General features: G+C 42.8%; 1 protein-coding gene across 1 annotated transcript in view; it reads left to right on the top strand.

The window, feature by feature from the left end:
- The window catches only part of PARP4 (poly(ADP-ribose) polymerase family member 4), a 48,088-nt gene that overhangs the window by 9,463 nt on the left and 22,195 nt on the right, over positions 1 to 16,430 (top strand). Inside the window, exons 8-23 of the mRNA XM_081199390.1 lie at positions 342 to 479; positions 1,001 to 1,171; positions 2,354 to 2,505; positions 3,290 to 3,427; positions 4,336 to 4,434; positions 5,480 to 5,672; positions 6,374 to 6,518; positions 7,143 to 7,267; positions 9,288 to 9,419; positions 9,544 to 9,630; positions 10,667 to 10,831; positions 11,080 to 11,126; positions 12,920 to 13,001; positions 14,177 to 14,314; positions 15,293 to 15,491; positions 16,182 to 16,252. Coding sequence (XP_081055516.1) covers positions 342 to 479; positions 1,001 to 1,171; positions 2,354 to 2,505; positions 3,290 to 3,427; positions 4,336 to 4,434; positions 5,480 to 5,672; positions 6,374 to 6,518; positions 7,143 to 7,267; positions 9,288 to 9,419; positions 9,544 to 9,630; positions 10,667 to 10,831; positions 11,080 to 11,126; positions 12,920 to 13,001; positions 14,177 to 14,314; positions 15,293 to 15,491; positions 16,182 to 16,252 — 2,082 coding nt within the window. The remainder of the gene's footprint in view (positions 1 to 341; positions 480 to 1,000; positions 1,172 to 2,353; positions 2,506 to 3,289; positions 3,428 to 4,335; positions 4,435 to 5,479; positions 5,673 to 6,373; positions 6,519 to 7,142; positions 7,268 to 9,287; positions 9,420 to 9,543; positions 9,631 to 10,666; positions 10,832 to 11,079; positions 11,127 to 12,919; positions 13,002 to 14,176; positions 14,315 to 15,292; positions 15,492 to 16,181; positions 16,253 to 16,430) is intronic.

The following is a 16,430-nucleotide window of genomic DNA, read 5'->3' as shown; positions in this document are numbered from 1 at the left end:
AAGTCAGGTTTTGATTTGCTTCCCCCCTGATGTGGCAAAATCACATGAGGGGAAGGAGCCAAACAGGCCCTTAAGAGCAGCATGCATCAGTATGGCAATCATTCATTTTAAACCAAAAGTTATTGATAGTTAAGGTTTAATGTGGCATGTGAACTGGGACGTTAATTCATAGAATCATAGGCTTGGCTGCTTCTGTTCCTATTTTTAAAAATATTAATGCCATTCTGAAGAGAAATGTCAGTTATTGAAATTCACGACATGCTCTCTGTTAGCTCTGTTTTTAAACCGCTATTTACCACTGAGCACTTCTGGGTGGCCTGATCGCATTGGTATGTTTGCAGGTGCTTATAGCAGAAGCCACCAATTCCAGCTCTTTGCCTGAAACAGTCAGCAAGTTTGTGGAACTGATCTGGATTGAAGCACTTGGACACCTGACTCCGCTGCTGGCTAAACCAGTAACCGAACTCAGCCTCAACGATGTAAGGCAATCCCACTTGCAGACATTGGCTCACTGAGAGCCTTTAATTCCCTCAAACGCCAACAGAAATACAATGCCAAGCAAATGCACTTTCTGTTTCTGGATTGTGACAGCTAGTGTTGCTGGGATAGGTTTGTCATTAAACGTGTTAATGGTTTATTTCTATGAAGGCAAGGGACGCACCTCTCTCTCTTTCCTTTCTGTTCTGGCTACAGCCTCCGTAAGTGCATGTCCTGCTATGTGGAAGTAATTCTCTTGTGGTGGAATCCCTTGTAGCTGTGCCCCCCCCCCAATCCTGCAAACTGTAGTGTAACCCCCACCAAGCTACAGTTCTCAGTACCCTTAATAAATTACAATTCCCGGGATTCTTTGAGGCAGGCAGGAATGTGCTTTAAATATATGGGATGTATATGCACCCTTAGCCCTCCTTGTCTGTCTCTCTTCACATTTGTCTGAGTCTTTAAAAAAAAGAAGAAGGCAAGAAAGAAAATAACACATTTTTATACCACATTTTCTTAAAAGGTGAGCAGAGCAGAAGGTATTTTGCTCCGAGCAAGGAAGGCCCTGGATGAATTGGAATCTCCGAAAGAGAAAATGGAGATAATGTCAGAGTTTTATAAAATCATACCTCACAAAATTATGGATTACGACGTAACCAGAAAGTTGTTATCTACCAAGCACAGTCTCTGTCAGGTAACGTTGTTGAATCTGACCTTTGCTTTCAGTGTATCCTATGTATAACCAGAGTTTGAGTGTGTTGTGCTCAGGTGGGGAACCTGTAGCCCTTCAGATGTTTGTTTAATTGCATTATTTCAAAAATGTATGTACTGCTTAATTACAGTTGTCTCTAAGAGGTGCACGGATGACTCAGCAAAATTAAAAATGTGGTAAAACTATAAAATTTATTTTAAAAGCCTGATGGAATAAATTTCACCCCTCAAATGAGCAGAAAATATGATTCTATCCTCTTTGAACAATAGAGAGTTCTTATGCTCCAGAATTCCTGTGGGCTTTGGTCCAGAACACAGATTTGAAAGTAGTTGCCAAGAGGGAAAACATTTATGTCATCATAATGGTGTTTGTTTGGTGCTCCTTTGAGCATTTCTTGGAGGGTCCTGTCGGCTTGTAATAATAATATTTTTTTTTTACACCCTGCCCATCTGACTGGATTTCCCCAGCCACTCTGGGCAGCTTACAGCATATATGAAAACGTGTGTACATTACACAGAAACAGTTCTGGCACTATATTTGGTGCCCAAGCATCATTTGGGGGAAGCCTAGTACAAATTTGCAGCAAAAAAACCTTGCCACATGAGTTCCATGATCCCATCCCATATATTCAGTCTTATGAGTTACAAAATGAAAATTTCTATTTTAATTGTGAAATTTACATTTCTGAAATTTGCTCCGTGTTGTCACTGGGGATTTTCTCAGTTGAAGAAGAGCCCCATGAAGCTTGCTGACTATTTTGTGGGTGTTTGGTTGTTCAGTTGATGATTTGGTTTTTTCCACCCCCAAATGCAGAAGTGGACAAGTTTGATAGGTGGCCTCTTTTGCCCACGGGGATCTTCTGAAGCCCCTTTCAAAGTGTTGTCTTGCTCAGCACTTTGGGGAAGGGCTTTGCAGGTATTGCTGATTGGTGGTGTCTATAAGTTGCCTCCAAGTTTTGACTTGAGTTCATTAGCCCTGAGGGTCAGAGGCGCCCAATCCCTGGTCTTAACAGATTTAAAAAATATTATTTGTTGCATATATTTCCTCTGAGGTAAGCTGCTCTTGGGCCTACAGACAATGAGCAGAATGTAAATTATAATAAACAAATAAAAGCTTTGTTTTGGAAATACAAACACTGAATGTTGCTATATTATTTTTTTATAGCTAATCAGGGACATGCTGAACGTTCATGAAACAAACATGTCAATTCCTAACCCACCGTCCCTTTCCAAGTACCGAGCTCTGAGATGCAGGATATGTCCTGTCTTTGGAGAAGAGTTTCAGGATATTGAAGAAAAGATGGACCAGTATACTGGGTGAGTTTCAGTTGTGATGTGTAATTTCTGGGTTGTACTACCCAGATTCAGTAATCATTTTTTAATGCCGTAATATGATTTTGAAGGACCTCAAAGAATCTTTTCTTAAACACTGACATAGGTGGTAGATTCAAAACATTTATAAAAACCCATGTTAATAGGAAAACACACTTACTCTAAGAGCCTGGCTTCAAAGGCCTCTGCGTTTAACTTCAGAGAAAAGGTCTGTTCACACTAAACCTCACTAAATTTGTATAGAACTCTAAGACATGGTTTACAACAAACCGTGAGTCATCTCACAGACATGCAAACAAGCGATGGCTAGTATCTTATGCCTTGGTTGCGTGACAAATGTCTTGGTGCCCCCCTAAAACATAGTTAATCAGCCAAACCATAGTTAAAACAAACCATCATTCATTAAACCATCAACAAATTGGATTAGTGCATTCAAACAAATCAAGCTTTGACTAATAAACCGTGGATTACTGTTTGTGTGAACCAGACCACCGTGAAGATCATTGGACTACTGGAAACAAATACAGACAGACAGAAACACACAAACATTCTGGGTGAGAACTATTGCTCTACGAAATCTTGTGAGACATGAAATATGTAACATGTATAAATCACATGTTCCTCTAAGGAGAACCTCGGGCATATTCAATGCATGTGGCAAAATGCTCGATCTCATTTAGTGACTCTGTGGCCAGAATAAATCTGGGGGCATAAACTGGGGGGGAAATGCATTTTGTGAACATTCTATTCGTTTTAAATTTTCTTGCAGTGAACATCCCGTAGAAGTTTTGGAGATCTATAGAGTAGGCAGAATGACGGAAGTAGCAGCTTTCGAGAGCCACCTTGGCAATGTCCAGTCTTTATACCACGCTTCGTCTGTTCACAACTTCGTTGGAATCCTCTCCCGGTAATGTCATGCGTCATGGTCTGTCTCAGCTTTGCAGGTGGTTTTCTGCTGTGCATGAGAGGCGAGAAGGCAACAGAGCCATTTGGCCAAAGGCTCAGTTATCTTTCAGTGACAATGGCCGCATATGGACAGTCCAGTTCTACCTTAATGTCAGGATATGCACAAACCGCATGTACCCACCCACACACCCTTGTTACTGCTTCCTCTTCTGTCTGTGCAGGCCGGGGAGCAAACCCAAAAGCTTCCCATTAATGTCCAAAGAGGGAAGTGTGGTTTACTGACACCCCTGTGCAGGCAATGTGTGTCTGCAAGCTGTAAGTGGGAAAGTTTGGTGGAGTGGGGCAGCCCATCTCTCTACAGTCCTCATCCATTGATGGTGAAGAATGAGGGAGATAACTAGACTCCACACAACCTGGGCTCCTTTGTGTCTGTTTCTCCCTTCCCCCTTCCCTTTCCCAATATTGATACACATATTATTAGTGTAGAAAAACTGTGTGTCAGTATGTCAAGGTGCTTTACCTCAGAGGTGGGGAACCTGAGGCCTTGGGGCTGGGTGCAGCTTTCCAGTTCTCCGTCTCTCTAGCCCTTGGAACTTTCTCCAGGCTGCATCCCTCCTCACTGAGCCAAACTCCTCACCATCCCTTCTCTGCACCCTCCTGCCTTTGCCTTGCCAGATTGTGTCCTTGCACTGTGGCAATGCCTCTTGCTTGCCCGGACAGAGGATGGAGAAATTTGGGTATGTGCTTAGAAACCTCCCGGTTTTTGCATGGCTCGAATACATACAAGAGCTCTGTTGTCTTTTGCCTCTGGCCTTCCTGCCACTGCCTTGCGGCCTATGAGGGAATGCGTCCCTCAAGCGAAAAAGAAAGATTCTCCACCTTTACTGTGTAAATCTTCTGCTTTTCTAGGGGACTGCTCTTGCCAAAGATTGTCGTTGAAGAGCATGGCGTGGAAAGAACGGATTGTGGTCACTTGGGCAGCGGCATCTATTTCAGCGACTCCATAAGGTCTGCAGTTCTTTGGCAGTAATAACAGTTGAGATCTTATCATGCCTTGCCTGGTGGGGAGTGCTATGTGTGTTGCTCCTGTTGTTGTTATTATTACTATTAATTAATTAAATTTGAATACCGCCCTTCACCCGAGGAGCACAGGGCAGTTCACAACATAAAAATACAAAATGAGGACACAGAATACATAACAAAACAAGCACAAACCAATAACAAACACATTTAAAAGGGCATAGAATATTAATCAGCCAATGGCCCTTGTTGAAGAGAAACATTTTCATTTCTCCTAAAGATATGTAATGAAGGCGCCAGGTGAATTTCCCTGAGGAGACCATTCCACAAATAGGGAGCCGCCCCAGAAAAGGCCCGTCCTCACGATGTCTCTCTCTGGGCCTCTTGCTTCTGAGTAAACTTAAGTGCCGCTTCACATGCTTTCCTCACAGAGAAATCCGTTTTGAGAACCAGAGTGGAGTATCGGACTTGGGCTGCATACATAGCAAACATTGAAAGCACATGATTTCCCCTAGAGATTCCTGGGAACTGTGGTTTGCTAAGGGTGCTGGGAATTGCAGCTCTGTGAGGGGCAGCGTGAGACCAGTGACATTAAATTTGCCTTATGTGGAATGCAGAATGGCATATGTACCACACTGGAAGGTGCATTGATGAGTGAACCCTTGATGTTGTGACTAGCACTATAAAGTCCTGCAGATGAGTTGGCATTTGGGTTTGTTGTAGGGTCTGGACGATAATAAACATAGGCTACATACACATCATACACTTAAAGCATGTGTCTTCCACAAAGAATCCTGGGGACTGTAGTTCGTCAAAAGTGCTGGGAATTCTAGCTCTGTGAGGGGTAAACTAGGGTTCCCAGGATTATTTGGTGAAAGTTATGTGCTTTAAATGCTTGGTATGTGTGCATTTTTGGGCTGAAGTGGCAAGAGCCACAAACCCCACATGCCTTTTTCTGTTGGTTAAACTCAAGCAAGTACTTAAAATATTTGTCCGAGTATAACCAACCAGCTTCTTCTTCTTTGTTTAACAGTGCATGCATCAACTACTCTTGGCCAAACAGAACAGATGGAACCCGGTTACTGCTGATTTGCGATGTAGCCCTTGGAAAGTGTTTTGAAACAGGTCACATGGACAGTTCGTTAACCGCAGCACCGGCAGGCTATGACAGCGTGCATGGACTTGCCAGGAAAAAGGGGAAACTGAGAAAGGGAAGAGACTTCAAGGTACCGGTTCGAGCTATGTTGTGGTGTTGCCCACTGTTGTCTTTTAAAGGCATAATATGCCTTGATAAGCTATGCCTCTGAAAATATTTATTGTTTATTGATTTAGAGCACTTGTGCCCTGCTCTTCAGCCAAAAAGGCTCCCTGAGCAGCTTACATGCAATCAAAACGAGACAGTGTGTAGCAACTATCTAAAAGAAAAAGAGGGGGGGGGGGAAACACGACACAAAAGGGAAGAGGGACTGGGAGGGAAGAGGAAAATCAAAATCACAACTAAAGCACACCAGTTTCTAAACATCCCTGACATAAACCCTCCAGCCCAAGGGGTCGTATTTGATGTAATCCCTACTCAGAGTAGACCCACTGAAATAAATAGACACAACCATCTGAGAGCCATTAATTTTAACGGGTAGATTTTGAGTAGAATGCAGTTGGATACAACCCTAGGCCTCAGTTCTGCGTCTTGTACATACCTCTCCACGATCCATCTTACCACCTAAGTCCGTTGCCTTTTTTGTATGTTCCTCAGTGACTTGTAAGTGGCTGCTGTGGAACTTTCTCTAGCTAAATTGACCTTTTGCCGCTGCCTGCTTTCAAAAGCTTCCTAAGTGAGGAGGCGACGTATCGGCTTCGCTCACTAATGCATCAGTTGCTCTTGTAAAGCTCTTAATGTTTACTTCTTGTTTTCTTTTGTTTTCATAAGGATGACGAATTTGTGGTGTACAGAGCTAGTCAGGTCAAAATAAAATATGTGGTTAAGTTTTCCCTCGCCGGTGACAAAGTGAAGGAGTTCCATCCTGAGATTCAGGATGTGCCGCCTTCCCTAGAGCATCAGCCACAGCCCGAAGGTGAGAAATTCTTACCTAAAATTGTCTGTTTCTTTGGTGTATTCTGCAATTGGAGTTTGAAATTGAAGCCTAACCCATTTCCTTGGTGTGGAGCTATAAAGATTATGCCAAGGAAAACCCATGAAAGAATCAGGAGGCCAAGGTGACTCCTGTTCCCTTCATAAGATCACATCTTTTATTCCCTTACAGATCCTACCTATGCTCTACTTTTCTTTTCTTTTCTCTGTTCCATATTTCAAAAAGTGAAAATCCAGACACAAAAGTTGTGCCCCAGTTTTTGTGTAAACACCCAAGCCATAGGATTTCTTATCCCATGGGCTTTTGGTCTGATCTAGCAGGAATTGTTAATGCTTTTATTCTCTTTCTCCATTTTTATTACATGAATACAGGTGCATATGAGCATATTTAGTTTCTCTGTTACTTCTTTCCTTGCTTTTAAGTAGCAGAACTAACATTTGCCATCAAGGCCAGGCAAGATAGTTGCTTACAGAGAGTTTTTTGTTTTCGTTTTTTTTTTACACTTTTAATGCTGAAAATTACTCTGAACCTTTACAATAAAGGGGGTTTGCCTTCAATAAATCATCTCTCTCCCCCACCCCACCCTGCCTCTTAATATTTCTTTAGATTATCAAATGCCAAGTAAAAATCTGCTGAATAATGTGACTGCTGGTCTTCTGGACAGATCTGGAAACCCAATTCCTCTCAAAGGTCTTCATATCAAGGGACAAATAGTAGACTTCGTAGCAGAGGTAATGCCAAGGCATTCATATTTCTTTTCTAGGGATGTTAAATATTTCCTTGTGGGATTTTATTTTATGTTTATTTATTTATTTTTACAAAGTGTAAAACAAATCTGTAGACAAATCCTAGTCCTGATTAATGTTGCTTTTAAATATTCAGTGAGTTAAGTGTGTTATATCAGCAGACTCTCAATTTTTTAATTAAAACTTTGATTTTTTTCAGGGGACAGTAGGGGCAACACAAATACATTTATTTATTTGTTTCTTTGTTTATGTGTCTCTTCCTACACACCATACCTAAGGTGCTGAAGCAACTAAAAATCTGGTGGGAATCAATAAGTAGTGGGCCTTCTGGATGTCAAAGAAATAATGAAACCCTCAATACTGACTAGGATGCTGCCATTAAGACTGTGTACACACTATACCTTTAAAGCACATTTGAAGCACATTCTTTCCCTCAAAGAATTCTGGGTACTGTAGTTCATTAAGGGTTGCTGGGAACTGTAACTCTATGAGGGGTGAACTACAGTGCCTAGAATTATTTGGGGGAAATAATGTATCTTGAATGTTCTTCAAAGGTATAGCACATTTAAACGGTGTTTCTGTGCACTCTGGCTTCCATCATGGAGTTCTATTGCACCAGAAGCAGTTTAGTCATGTTGGCCACATGACCCAGAAAGCTGTCTGTGGACAAATGCCGGCTCCCTTGGCCTGAATAGTGAGATGAGTACCGTACCCCATAGTCAAATTTGACTGGACTTAACCGTCCAGGGGTCCTTTACCTTTTTACTTTTTATATCAGCAAAGGAAGCAGAGAACATTTTGAGTTTGTAGAAAGGCTGAGAAAGACAGCAGAACCACGTTTGAGCTCTTTGGGTATTAAATATTTCCCAGTGGACTTTGATTGCTGTTGGAGTGTTTTAAGTGTTGCCTCTATGTCTGCTCAACTTGTATATTTGTAAATAAATACAAATACTGTATTGCAAAACATCAATAATCTCCCAATGACCTCCTCCTAAAGGGAACCAAACCTGGGTATGTGCTGCATACCTGGAACTCAGAAAAGTGGAAAGTGTCAATCACTTCTCCTACCTGGGCAGTTATCTTTCCACAAGGGCTGACATTGATGCTGAAATACAGCACTGCCTGAACTCTGCGAGTGCAGCGTTCTTCCGATTGAAGCACAGAGTGTTTGAGGACCAGGACATTTGCAGGGAAACCAAAATGCTTGTTTACAATCTATTGTACTACCAACCTTACTGTATGCTTCTGAAACGTGGACCACTTATAAACGCCATCTCCAACTCCTTGAAAGATTCCATCAATGGTGTCTTAAAAAAAATTAACATATCACTTGGGAAGACAGGTGAACTAATGCCAGTGTACTGGAAGAAGCAAAGATCACCAGTATCAAAGCAATGTTTCTTCAACATCAGCTTCATTTGACTGGTCATGTTGTTTGGATGCCTGATTATCATCCTCCAAAGTAACTATTCTGAACTTAAAAATGGAAAGTGTAATTCTGGTGGTCAACAAAACAAATTTAAAGATTCTCTCAAGGTAAAACTTTAAAAATGTAATATAAACACTGACAATTGGGAAACACTGGTCTGTGAGCACTCTGGTTGGAGAACAGTCTTTACCAAAGGTGTCATGGACTTTGAAGATGCTTGAACTCGGGACGAAAGGGAGAAACGTGCTAAGAGGAAGGCACGTTTGACAAACCCTCACCATGATCAACTCCCACCCGGAAACCTATGTCCCCACTGTGGAAGGACATGTGGATCCAGAATTGGCCTCTATAGTTACTTAGGGACTCACTGTTAAGACCGTGTTCATGGAAGACAATCTTACTCGGCTACGAGTGATCGCCGAAGAAGAAGAAACACATGAAACATTTCCCAGAGGGTGTTATTTAAAATGTTAATCTTGGGAAGGAAAGTGCTTCCATAAAAAATGTTTTTATTGGGATCCATGGCCTGGTGTTTACCTCATATCTATCCGCAATACATTCATGTATTTCTTTCAGGTTGTGGTGTTCCAGGTCTATGAAAATCAATCAGACAGCCCCATTGAAGCAAAATACGTATTTCCTTTGGACGACACAGCCGCTGTGTGTGGATTTGAGGCTTTCATTAAAGGGAAGCATATAATAGGAAAGGTAAGATTATTCAGGGACGGGAGGAGGAGACAAGATATACGGCGGTGGGACTGCAGTAAATGTGACTTTTCGAAAGAACCTATTTTTTAAAAAATCAGGATGATTTATTATATAATTTCAACAGGTTAAGGAAAAGGAGAAGGCACACAGAGAATACAGAGAAGCCATCAGTCAAGGACATGGAGCTTACTTGATGGATCAAGATGCACCGGTAGGTGTAGTAACAAAAAATACTTATGCCTTTATAAGAGATCAGCATACACTGGCCTTCGTTTGTTTTACTGATGAAACCAAGCAAGGTGCTCTGGCTTGAAAGCTGTGCCCTGCATATGAAAAATGTTCTGAACGTATATATATACAGATAAGGCTCTATAACCCCAGAACCAAATGTATACTATAGCAAGTATCTCGCACATACACACCTGTCAATTAGCAGGTGAAGGTGGAGGAGACTGGCACCGTAACAAACTCTGTTTTTTTGCTCCCCTTAGGGCTTAGTTTATTATTTGATCCTGACTTGATTTTAGGATGTAATTTAATTATTGTTTGATTTTATACCAATGTTATATATTTGATGTTAGCCTCCCTGAGCCCGGTTTCAGCCGGGGAGGGCTGGATACAAATAAAAGTTTATTATTATTTATTATTAGCCACACCTTCTCTTCCACCTCTGCTTTCCCCCAGGGAAAACTTATTCTTCTTCTTCTTCTTGTTATTATTATTAAAAATTTGTATACCGCCCTTCATTCGTAGATAGCAGGACAGCTCACGACATAGGAATACAACATGTATAAAAAAATACAAAATACATCATAACAATGAGAACAAAAATGAACCAAGGATCTCCCCTCTCACAACGCATGTGAAAGGGGATTGGATCTCGATCAGCCAAAGGCCTAGTTGCAGAGCAAACAGCAATTTGGGGTTTCTCCAGATTGGAAAAGGAGCAGAGCAAGGGGAAAACCACTCAGTCCCATGCTTTCTAGACATGGAACAAGCGGAAGTGTGGTCGAGCCCTTCTAGCCAGCAATTATTTGTGGTTATTGCCAACCACACTACCTTTCCCTCTTCCATGTGACATGAGGGAGACTCTCTCTCCCTAGTTGCTGGGGTCCCAGCAACACCTCCAGGGCCACAGATTAGTCACCTCTGGGACGTTTTTAGTATGCTATAAAAGAAAGCAGGCCATGTCATTGTTTTGTAAATGGCAATTTGCTTCTGTGGACATTTCAAATATCCTTCTGTAGGACATCTTCACCGTTTCTGTGGGAAACTTGCCTCCTTCAACCAAAGTCCTCATCAAAATCACCTACATCACGGAGCTCAGTTATGAGAACGAATGCCTTGCCTTCCACTTGCCGGCTGCTGTGGCGCCTTGGCAACAAGACAAAGCGCTGAATGAGAACACACAGGTGAGGGCCTCTTTCCATCAGTAGGAAGGAAATCCTGCATTATAATGGTGCAAACACAATTGTTGCCGTTCTCCACAACTTCATATTTAATTGCACCCAGTGCTGTTTTTTTGGAAAGAGAGGTGCTGTAACTTTCCATGAACGCCACCCTTATATAATGGCTATGGCACCCACCTAATGGTGGGTTTCAGCCGGAAAAAGCCCTGATTGCACCCATACAGACCTCATTGTTTTTGTTTGTTAACTAGGACTCAGTAAGGAAAGTTTCCATTAGGCAAGTTGGAACAAAACCAGGGTAAGTAGGCTAAAATTGTAATGTGTCCTTTAAAAGATGTGTCTGTATTTTAAATAAATGCATGGTTTTTTTCTTTAAAAAACAATATTGCAGATTGAAGCATTTGTTTTTCCTCACTTGCATTTATTCATCACTTTCTGACAGTAAGAGCTATTCAACAGTGGAACGGCCTCCCTTGGGAGGTTGGGGGCTCTCCTTCCTTGAAAGATTTTAAGCAGAGGTTGGGTGGCCATCTGTCACGGATGCTCTAGTTGAGATTTGTGCATTGCAGGGGGTTGGACTAGATGACCCTTGAGGTCTTTTCCAACTCTACAATTCTATGGTTTTTATAGCCATGAAAAGACAGATGTTCTGTGCTTTCTAAGCAATTTCATCAATTTATCTTTAAATTAAGGTTACCAGATTTTTTCCAAAGAATGAGGGGACACTTCTTTTTTTTTGAAAAGAGAAAAAGAAGTTATTAAAATAAGAAGTTTATAAAAAAAATAAGCAATGTCTTCTCTTCTGTGGTCTCCTCTGTCACTCGGCCTTCCTCTGGGCCCTGGCCTGCTCTCTTGGAGCGCTAGCTGCCGTGGAGTAGGCTCAGGTTGGGTCTGGGCTTGGCCACGTGTCCTTGCCCTCCCAGTGCTCTCCTGCCTCTCCTCCTCAGCGGCGGCAGCAGCAGCGGCGGCGCGGCAAGGTCAGGGCTCCCCTCTTTTTTCTCCTTCCTCTTTCTCTCTCTTCCTTCTTCTCCTCTCCTCCTCCTCTCTGCATCGGCTCTGGGGTTTTCCTTGCTCCGGAGTGCCACTGGGCAGTCGGCTGAGTGGCTGGGCGCTCTCACTTCCGGCTCGATTTGGGTCACGGGGGGGGGGGTCAGTGGTTCCCCCAGTTGACATCCCCTTGGCGGCAGCAGCAGCAGTGGCAGTCTCAGCAGCCCGGAGCCAGCCTGGTAGCACAGTTGGCTCTGGCTGGCTTCAGGAGCTGCTCGGTGCTGTGGCACCCGCCATGTTGCCTCACCGGAAGTCCCCATATGATGTGTCTTGTGCCGTTGAACCAATCACGCAACATTCATTCCCTACTAATAAATCTACATCACTTAAAATATAAATCCGGGGACATTAAATGAAATCTGGGGACATTCCAGGGATGGATTTTGTCCAGGGACGGATTTTGTCCGGGGACAGATTTGTAAATCTGGGGACTGTCCCTGGAAAATGGGGACGTCTGGTAACCATACTTTAAATGGGGTAAAAAGACCTCTTCAGTCAGGGAATATAACACGTGAGGAGGAGCTTTGGGGACAAGTATGTTAGCTATGCCTTCTGACCCTGCCTCCCTCTGCAAGTTGAAGGGCGACAGTCCGAAATGGACTGCCTGTTTCTGCTCCCCACTGTGGCAGAGATTATTTTAGGCTTGGACCCTCATTTGGTGTTATTCCCCCTCCTCTCCCAGCTGCCTCCATTGCCCTATCCCCTGCTGTGCAGAAGGGTCCCGGCCCTCTAGAGATGGTTTTCCTGGAGATTTGCAGTGAGGAGGAGTGGACAGGAATCTTACCTTCCATAAACGTCCTTTACCTTCCATTAATATACCTTAGGATCCAAGTCATAGTGAAATAGCATATTTTATGTATCATCTACAAAGCTGTTTTTCTGCTAGGTGGAAGTTTGATTAATTAGCACTTTGATTACAGTGAAATCTAGTGAATATGAAAGAAAACATGCTATGTTGTTCCTTATTGGGGGGAGGTGTTTGTGTGTGTATGTATCACACACCAATCCTGACCTATTATATAACATATGGTTTCTCTATCTCAGTGGATTCTCTTTGGAAATGTCAGTTGAAATGCCCTTTGAAATTAAAAACATTAGCAGCTGGACACATCAGCTTGAAATAAAGGTAAGCAAATCTCCCTGGTACATCTGTTTTTCAGGGCAGGGCAGTTCGTAATTGGGGGGGGGGGAAATAAGTGAACTGAATTGCACCTCCTGTTTTAAAAGGAACTATCTATATTTGTGCAGAAGTCAAGCTTGTAACATGGAAATGTGGATAGAGAGATAGAGAGAGGCAGATAGATAATTATACCGTGCCTTTCTAGATGTGCAGCTGTAAGGTGCTTTACAAAGGAATTATGAATAAGACAACCCCTGCCACCCCACACTCTCAAACATCACAAGTACAGTGGTACCTTGGTTTGCATATTTCTTGGTCTGCATATGTTTTGGATTACAGACATGTCAAACCCAGAAGTTCATGTCCTGGTTTGCAACCTTTTTTTGGATTACAACCCATTTTTTTGGATTATGAACAAAAAAAATTGGGAGGCCCCATTGGCGAAAGTGCGTGTGGCGTTTGCCCTCCTATGTGTGTGACATCATACTGGGTTCATAGGGAAAGCGTTAACTAATTGTAAAATGACTAACCAATGGGAACCCAAGGGGCAGAGTTAACTGTGTATAAGGTTTAAGCACAGAGAGGAGTTAGAGTTAGAGTGGTTGAGAAGACAGTCTGGAGTTAGACTAGAGAGGGAAGATAAGTCTGGGTTGGGCTATTCTGGTGTGAGATAGTGAGAAAATTTGTTAAGAGGAGTCAGTCAAACAGTTGAGATAATCAATCAGAAGGTATTAGGAAGGTATAGGCCGGTAAAGAAACTAAAGTTAAGATACTGACAGGAATATTATCTGAAAAACCATAAACTTGTTATTGTTTGTAAAATAAACTTGTTTTTTGGTTCACTTTTAACAACTGACTGGACTCAGTGTTTTACCAGAGAGTAACTGGTTGGTGGCAGTGGGGAAGCGAGCACAGTGGTGGCACAGGGATCAATAGACCTTTAAACGTCTGGGGATGTGATCGCCACAGTGCACCTTGGGTTACAACCTGTTTTGGTTTACAAACGGACCTTTGGAACGGATTATGGTTGTAAACCAAGGTACCACTGTACATCATATTTTTTTGTGGGGGAGCTAAATTGGGAGGGGACCTCTCAAAAGATTAGGATGCAAATTATTCAGGCCTTTTTGCAACAACAGAGTCCCACCCCCCTTCTCTCTCCTCTCCTTTCCCACTTTCAGAAAACTGACTGTAAAGCTGTGGTTCGGACTGTTGACAACAGTTTCTTGGACACCAGTGGCTTTGCAATGGAAATCTTTATCGGTGATGTTCATTTGCCCAGAATGTGGGTAGAAAAGCACCCGGGCAATGAGACTGAGGTAACTCCTATTTTATTCTTTCTTTAAGATATTTTCTATTGCATCTTTGAATGACTCTTCCAGGGGCAGTTTACTTACAGTACATTGAAAGAAAACAATAAAAATGCAGCAGGTGTGAAAATAATAACTAAAAACAAACAAACCATTTGAGCAGCATTAAAGAGATCAGCATCTGTTCTTATAGAACAAACTAGACGTGATGTTAAGTTTTCATTTAATGTGCCGATTTCCTTTAAAAGCAAGCAGCATTAGCAAAAGAGGGGAGCTGATAATTAACAGGGCCCAGTTGGGAATTTTCTCTCAATGTAAAGACCAGCTTTAGAAAAGGACTTTTTCTCAAGACCACAATAGGTTTAAGGGGGGTAGGGAGGGTTAGATTTCCTCTCCATGCCTGCTTCTAACCCGGCATGTTATAAACAAAGACCAGGCCCTGCACAGCCAGGCAGATCATAGAATTGTAGAGATGGAAGGGACCACGAGGGTCATCTAGTCCAACCCCCCCTACAATGCAGGAATCTTTTTCCCAGCATGGGGCTCAAACCCACAGCCCTGTTGGAGCCCACGTGCTGCGGCCCAGCCCACGGGGGCTGACCCTGCTGCCATCCTCGTTTAGGGTCCCACCTGGCGTTGCAGCCACTATTGGTTCAAGCCCTCTGCTTGGCACAACAGCCAGTTATGCCTTTCTCCCCCAGGTGTGCTTAACCTGTAGCAGCGCAGTACTCCCTCTTGGGTCCACTAAAGAAGCATCTTGTATGCATCTGGCTAGTTTACTTTCTTTTTTTTTTAATAAATGATGGTATTTGTGGCACTCAAAGAAGACTGGCAGGTCCTTTGCCAGTTTCTGGATCCCAGCAAATACACGGGTTTGCTGACCTTTCCAACTTCTGGCTGTGCCTTTCTCTCTTGTTTTGGCATTGTGGACATTTGCCTGACACCCCTGGTGAACTAAGGCTTCGTTGCCCATCTTCGTCCTTTTAGGCCTGCATGCTTGTGTTTCAACCGGAGTTCGAATCGGCACTTGACCCTCTAAGCACCAGCGGGGAGACCGTGATCTGCCTCGATTGCTCCAATTCCATGGGAGGTTCGACATTCCAGCAAGCCAAGCAGATTGCCCTCTATGCTCTAGAGTTGTGTACTTTTACTACGAGAAATATAAGCGTTATCAAATTCGGCACAAGTAAGAAAAGAGCTCTTGAACTATGACATGTTTCTCTCTTTTTCTCTCTCTTTGTATATTTCACTCTCCATGCAGTGTGTGATCTTTGGAACAGCCTAAGGCTCAGGGCTGATCTGTTGGCTTTATGCAGACATTTGCAATTGATTGATGCTGTTGTCTAAAATGCGTATTATTTCTTTCATCAGGAGGCATCCCTCGGGAGGCTTATTGTTTTATTTAGCACCTTAAGGGTGCAATCCCACCCTCTGCTCAGGGTTGGCACAATGATCAGGTCCAGATCAGACCCAATGACAGGAATCCTGGGGCAGCTCATCCCTCTTTTCTTCCTTTCCTGATAATTTCTCAGGGCTTTCCACTGGCCCGTCAGCAGAAATAGCCCAGCAAGCTGCCTCCTTGCATTTTCAGCTGGCAGAAGGTCGGTGCCTGGCAGGAAGCCAACTCATCCAGCAGAGCTTAGTGGAAGGACACCTCTGCACAGTGCACATCCCCACAGCCTGACAAAAAGGGATGTTGATGTTGGATTTCTCTGACAGCATGCTATTTCTTTGCTATACACTGCTTAACCTGGGAGTAAGCTTCGTTTAATCCAGTGAGACGTACTTTGGCATAGATTTGCATAGGGCTCCACTGTAAAAATACAGAACTTCCTTTATTAATAAAGTTCTGTGTTGTTCTGGTTTTCCTGTACAGGTTTTGAAGAATTTCCTTTCGATCCTAAACCCCACATGGCAGATCTTGCACCTCTGAAAAACTATATTCTAGTAAGTGCATATGTTTTAGCATGTTTTTAATATTTTGTTAGGAGCTGCCCAGAGTGGCTGAGGAAACCCAGCCAGATGGGTGGGGTATGAATATTTATTTATTTATTTATTTATTTATTTATTTATTTATTCATCCCTTCCTTCCTTCCTTCCTTCCTTCCTTCCTTCCTTCCTTCAT

The sequence above is a fragment of the Podarcis bocagei genome, assembly GCF_964188305.1.
Source record: "Podarcis bocagei genome assembly, chromosome: 6".
Classification (NCBI taxonomy): domain Eukaryota; kingdom Metazoa; phylum Chordata; class Lepidosauria; order Squamata; family Lacertidae; genus Podarcis; species Podarcis bocagei.
Note: the sequence above shows the minus strand (reverse complement) of the source record. Positions and strands in the feature narration are given on the sequence as shown.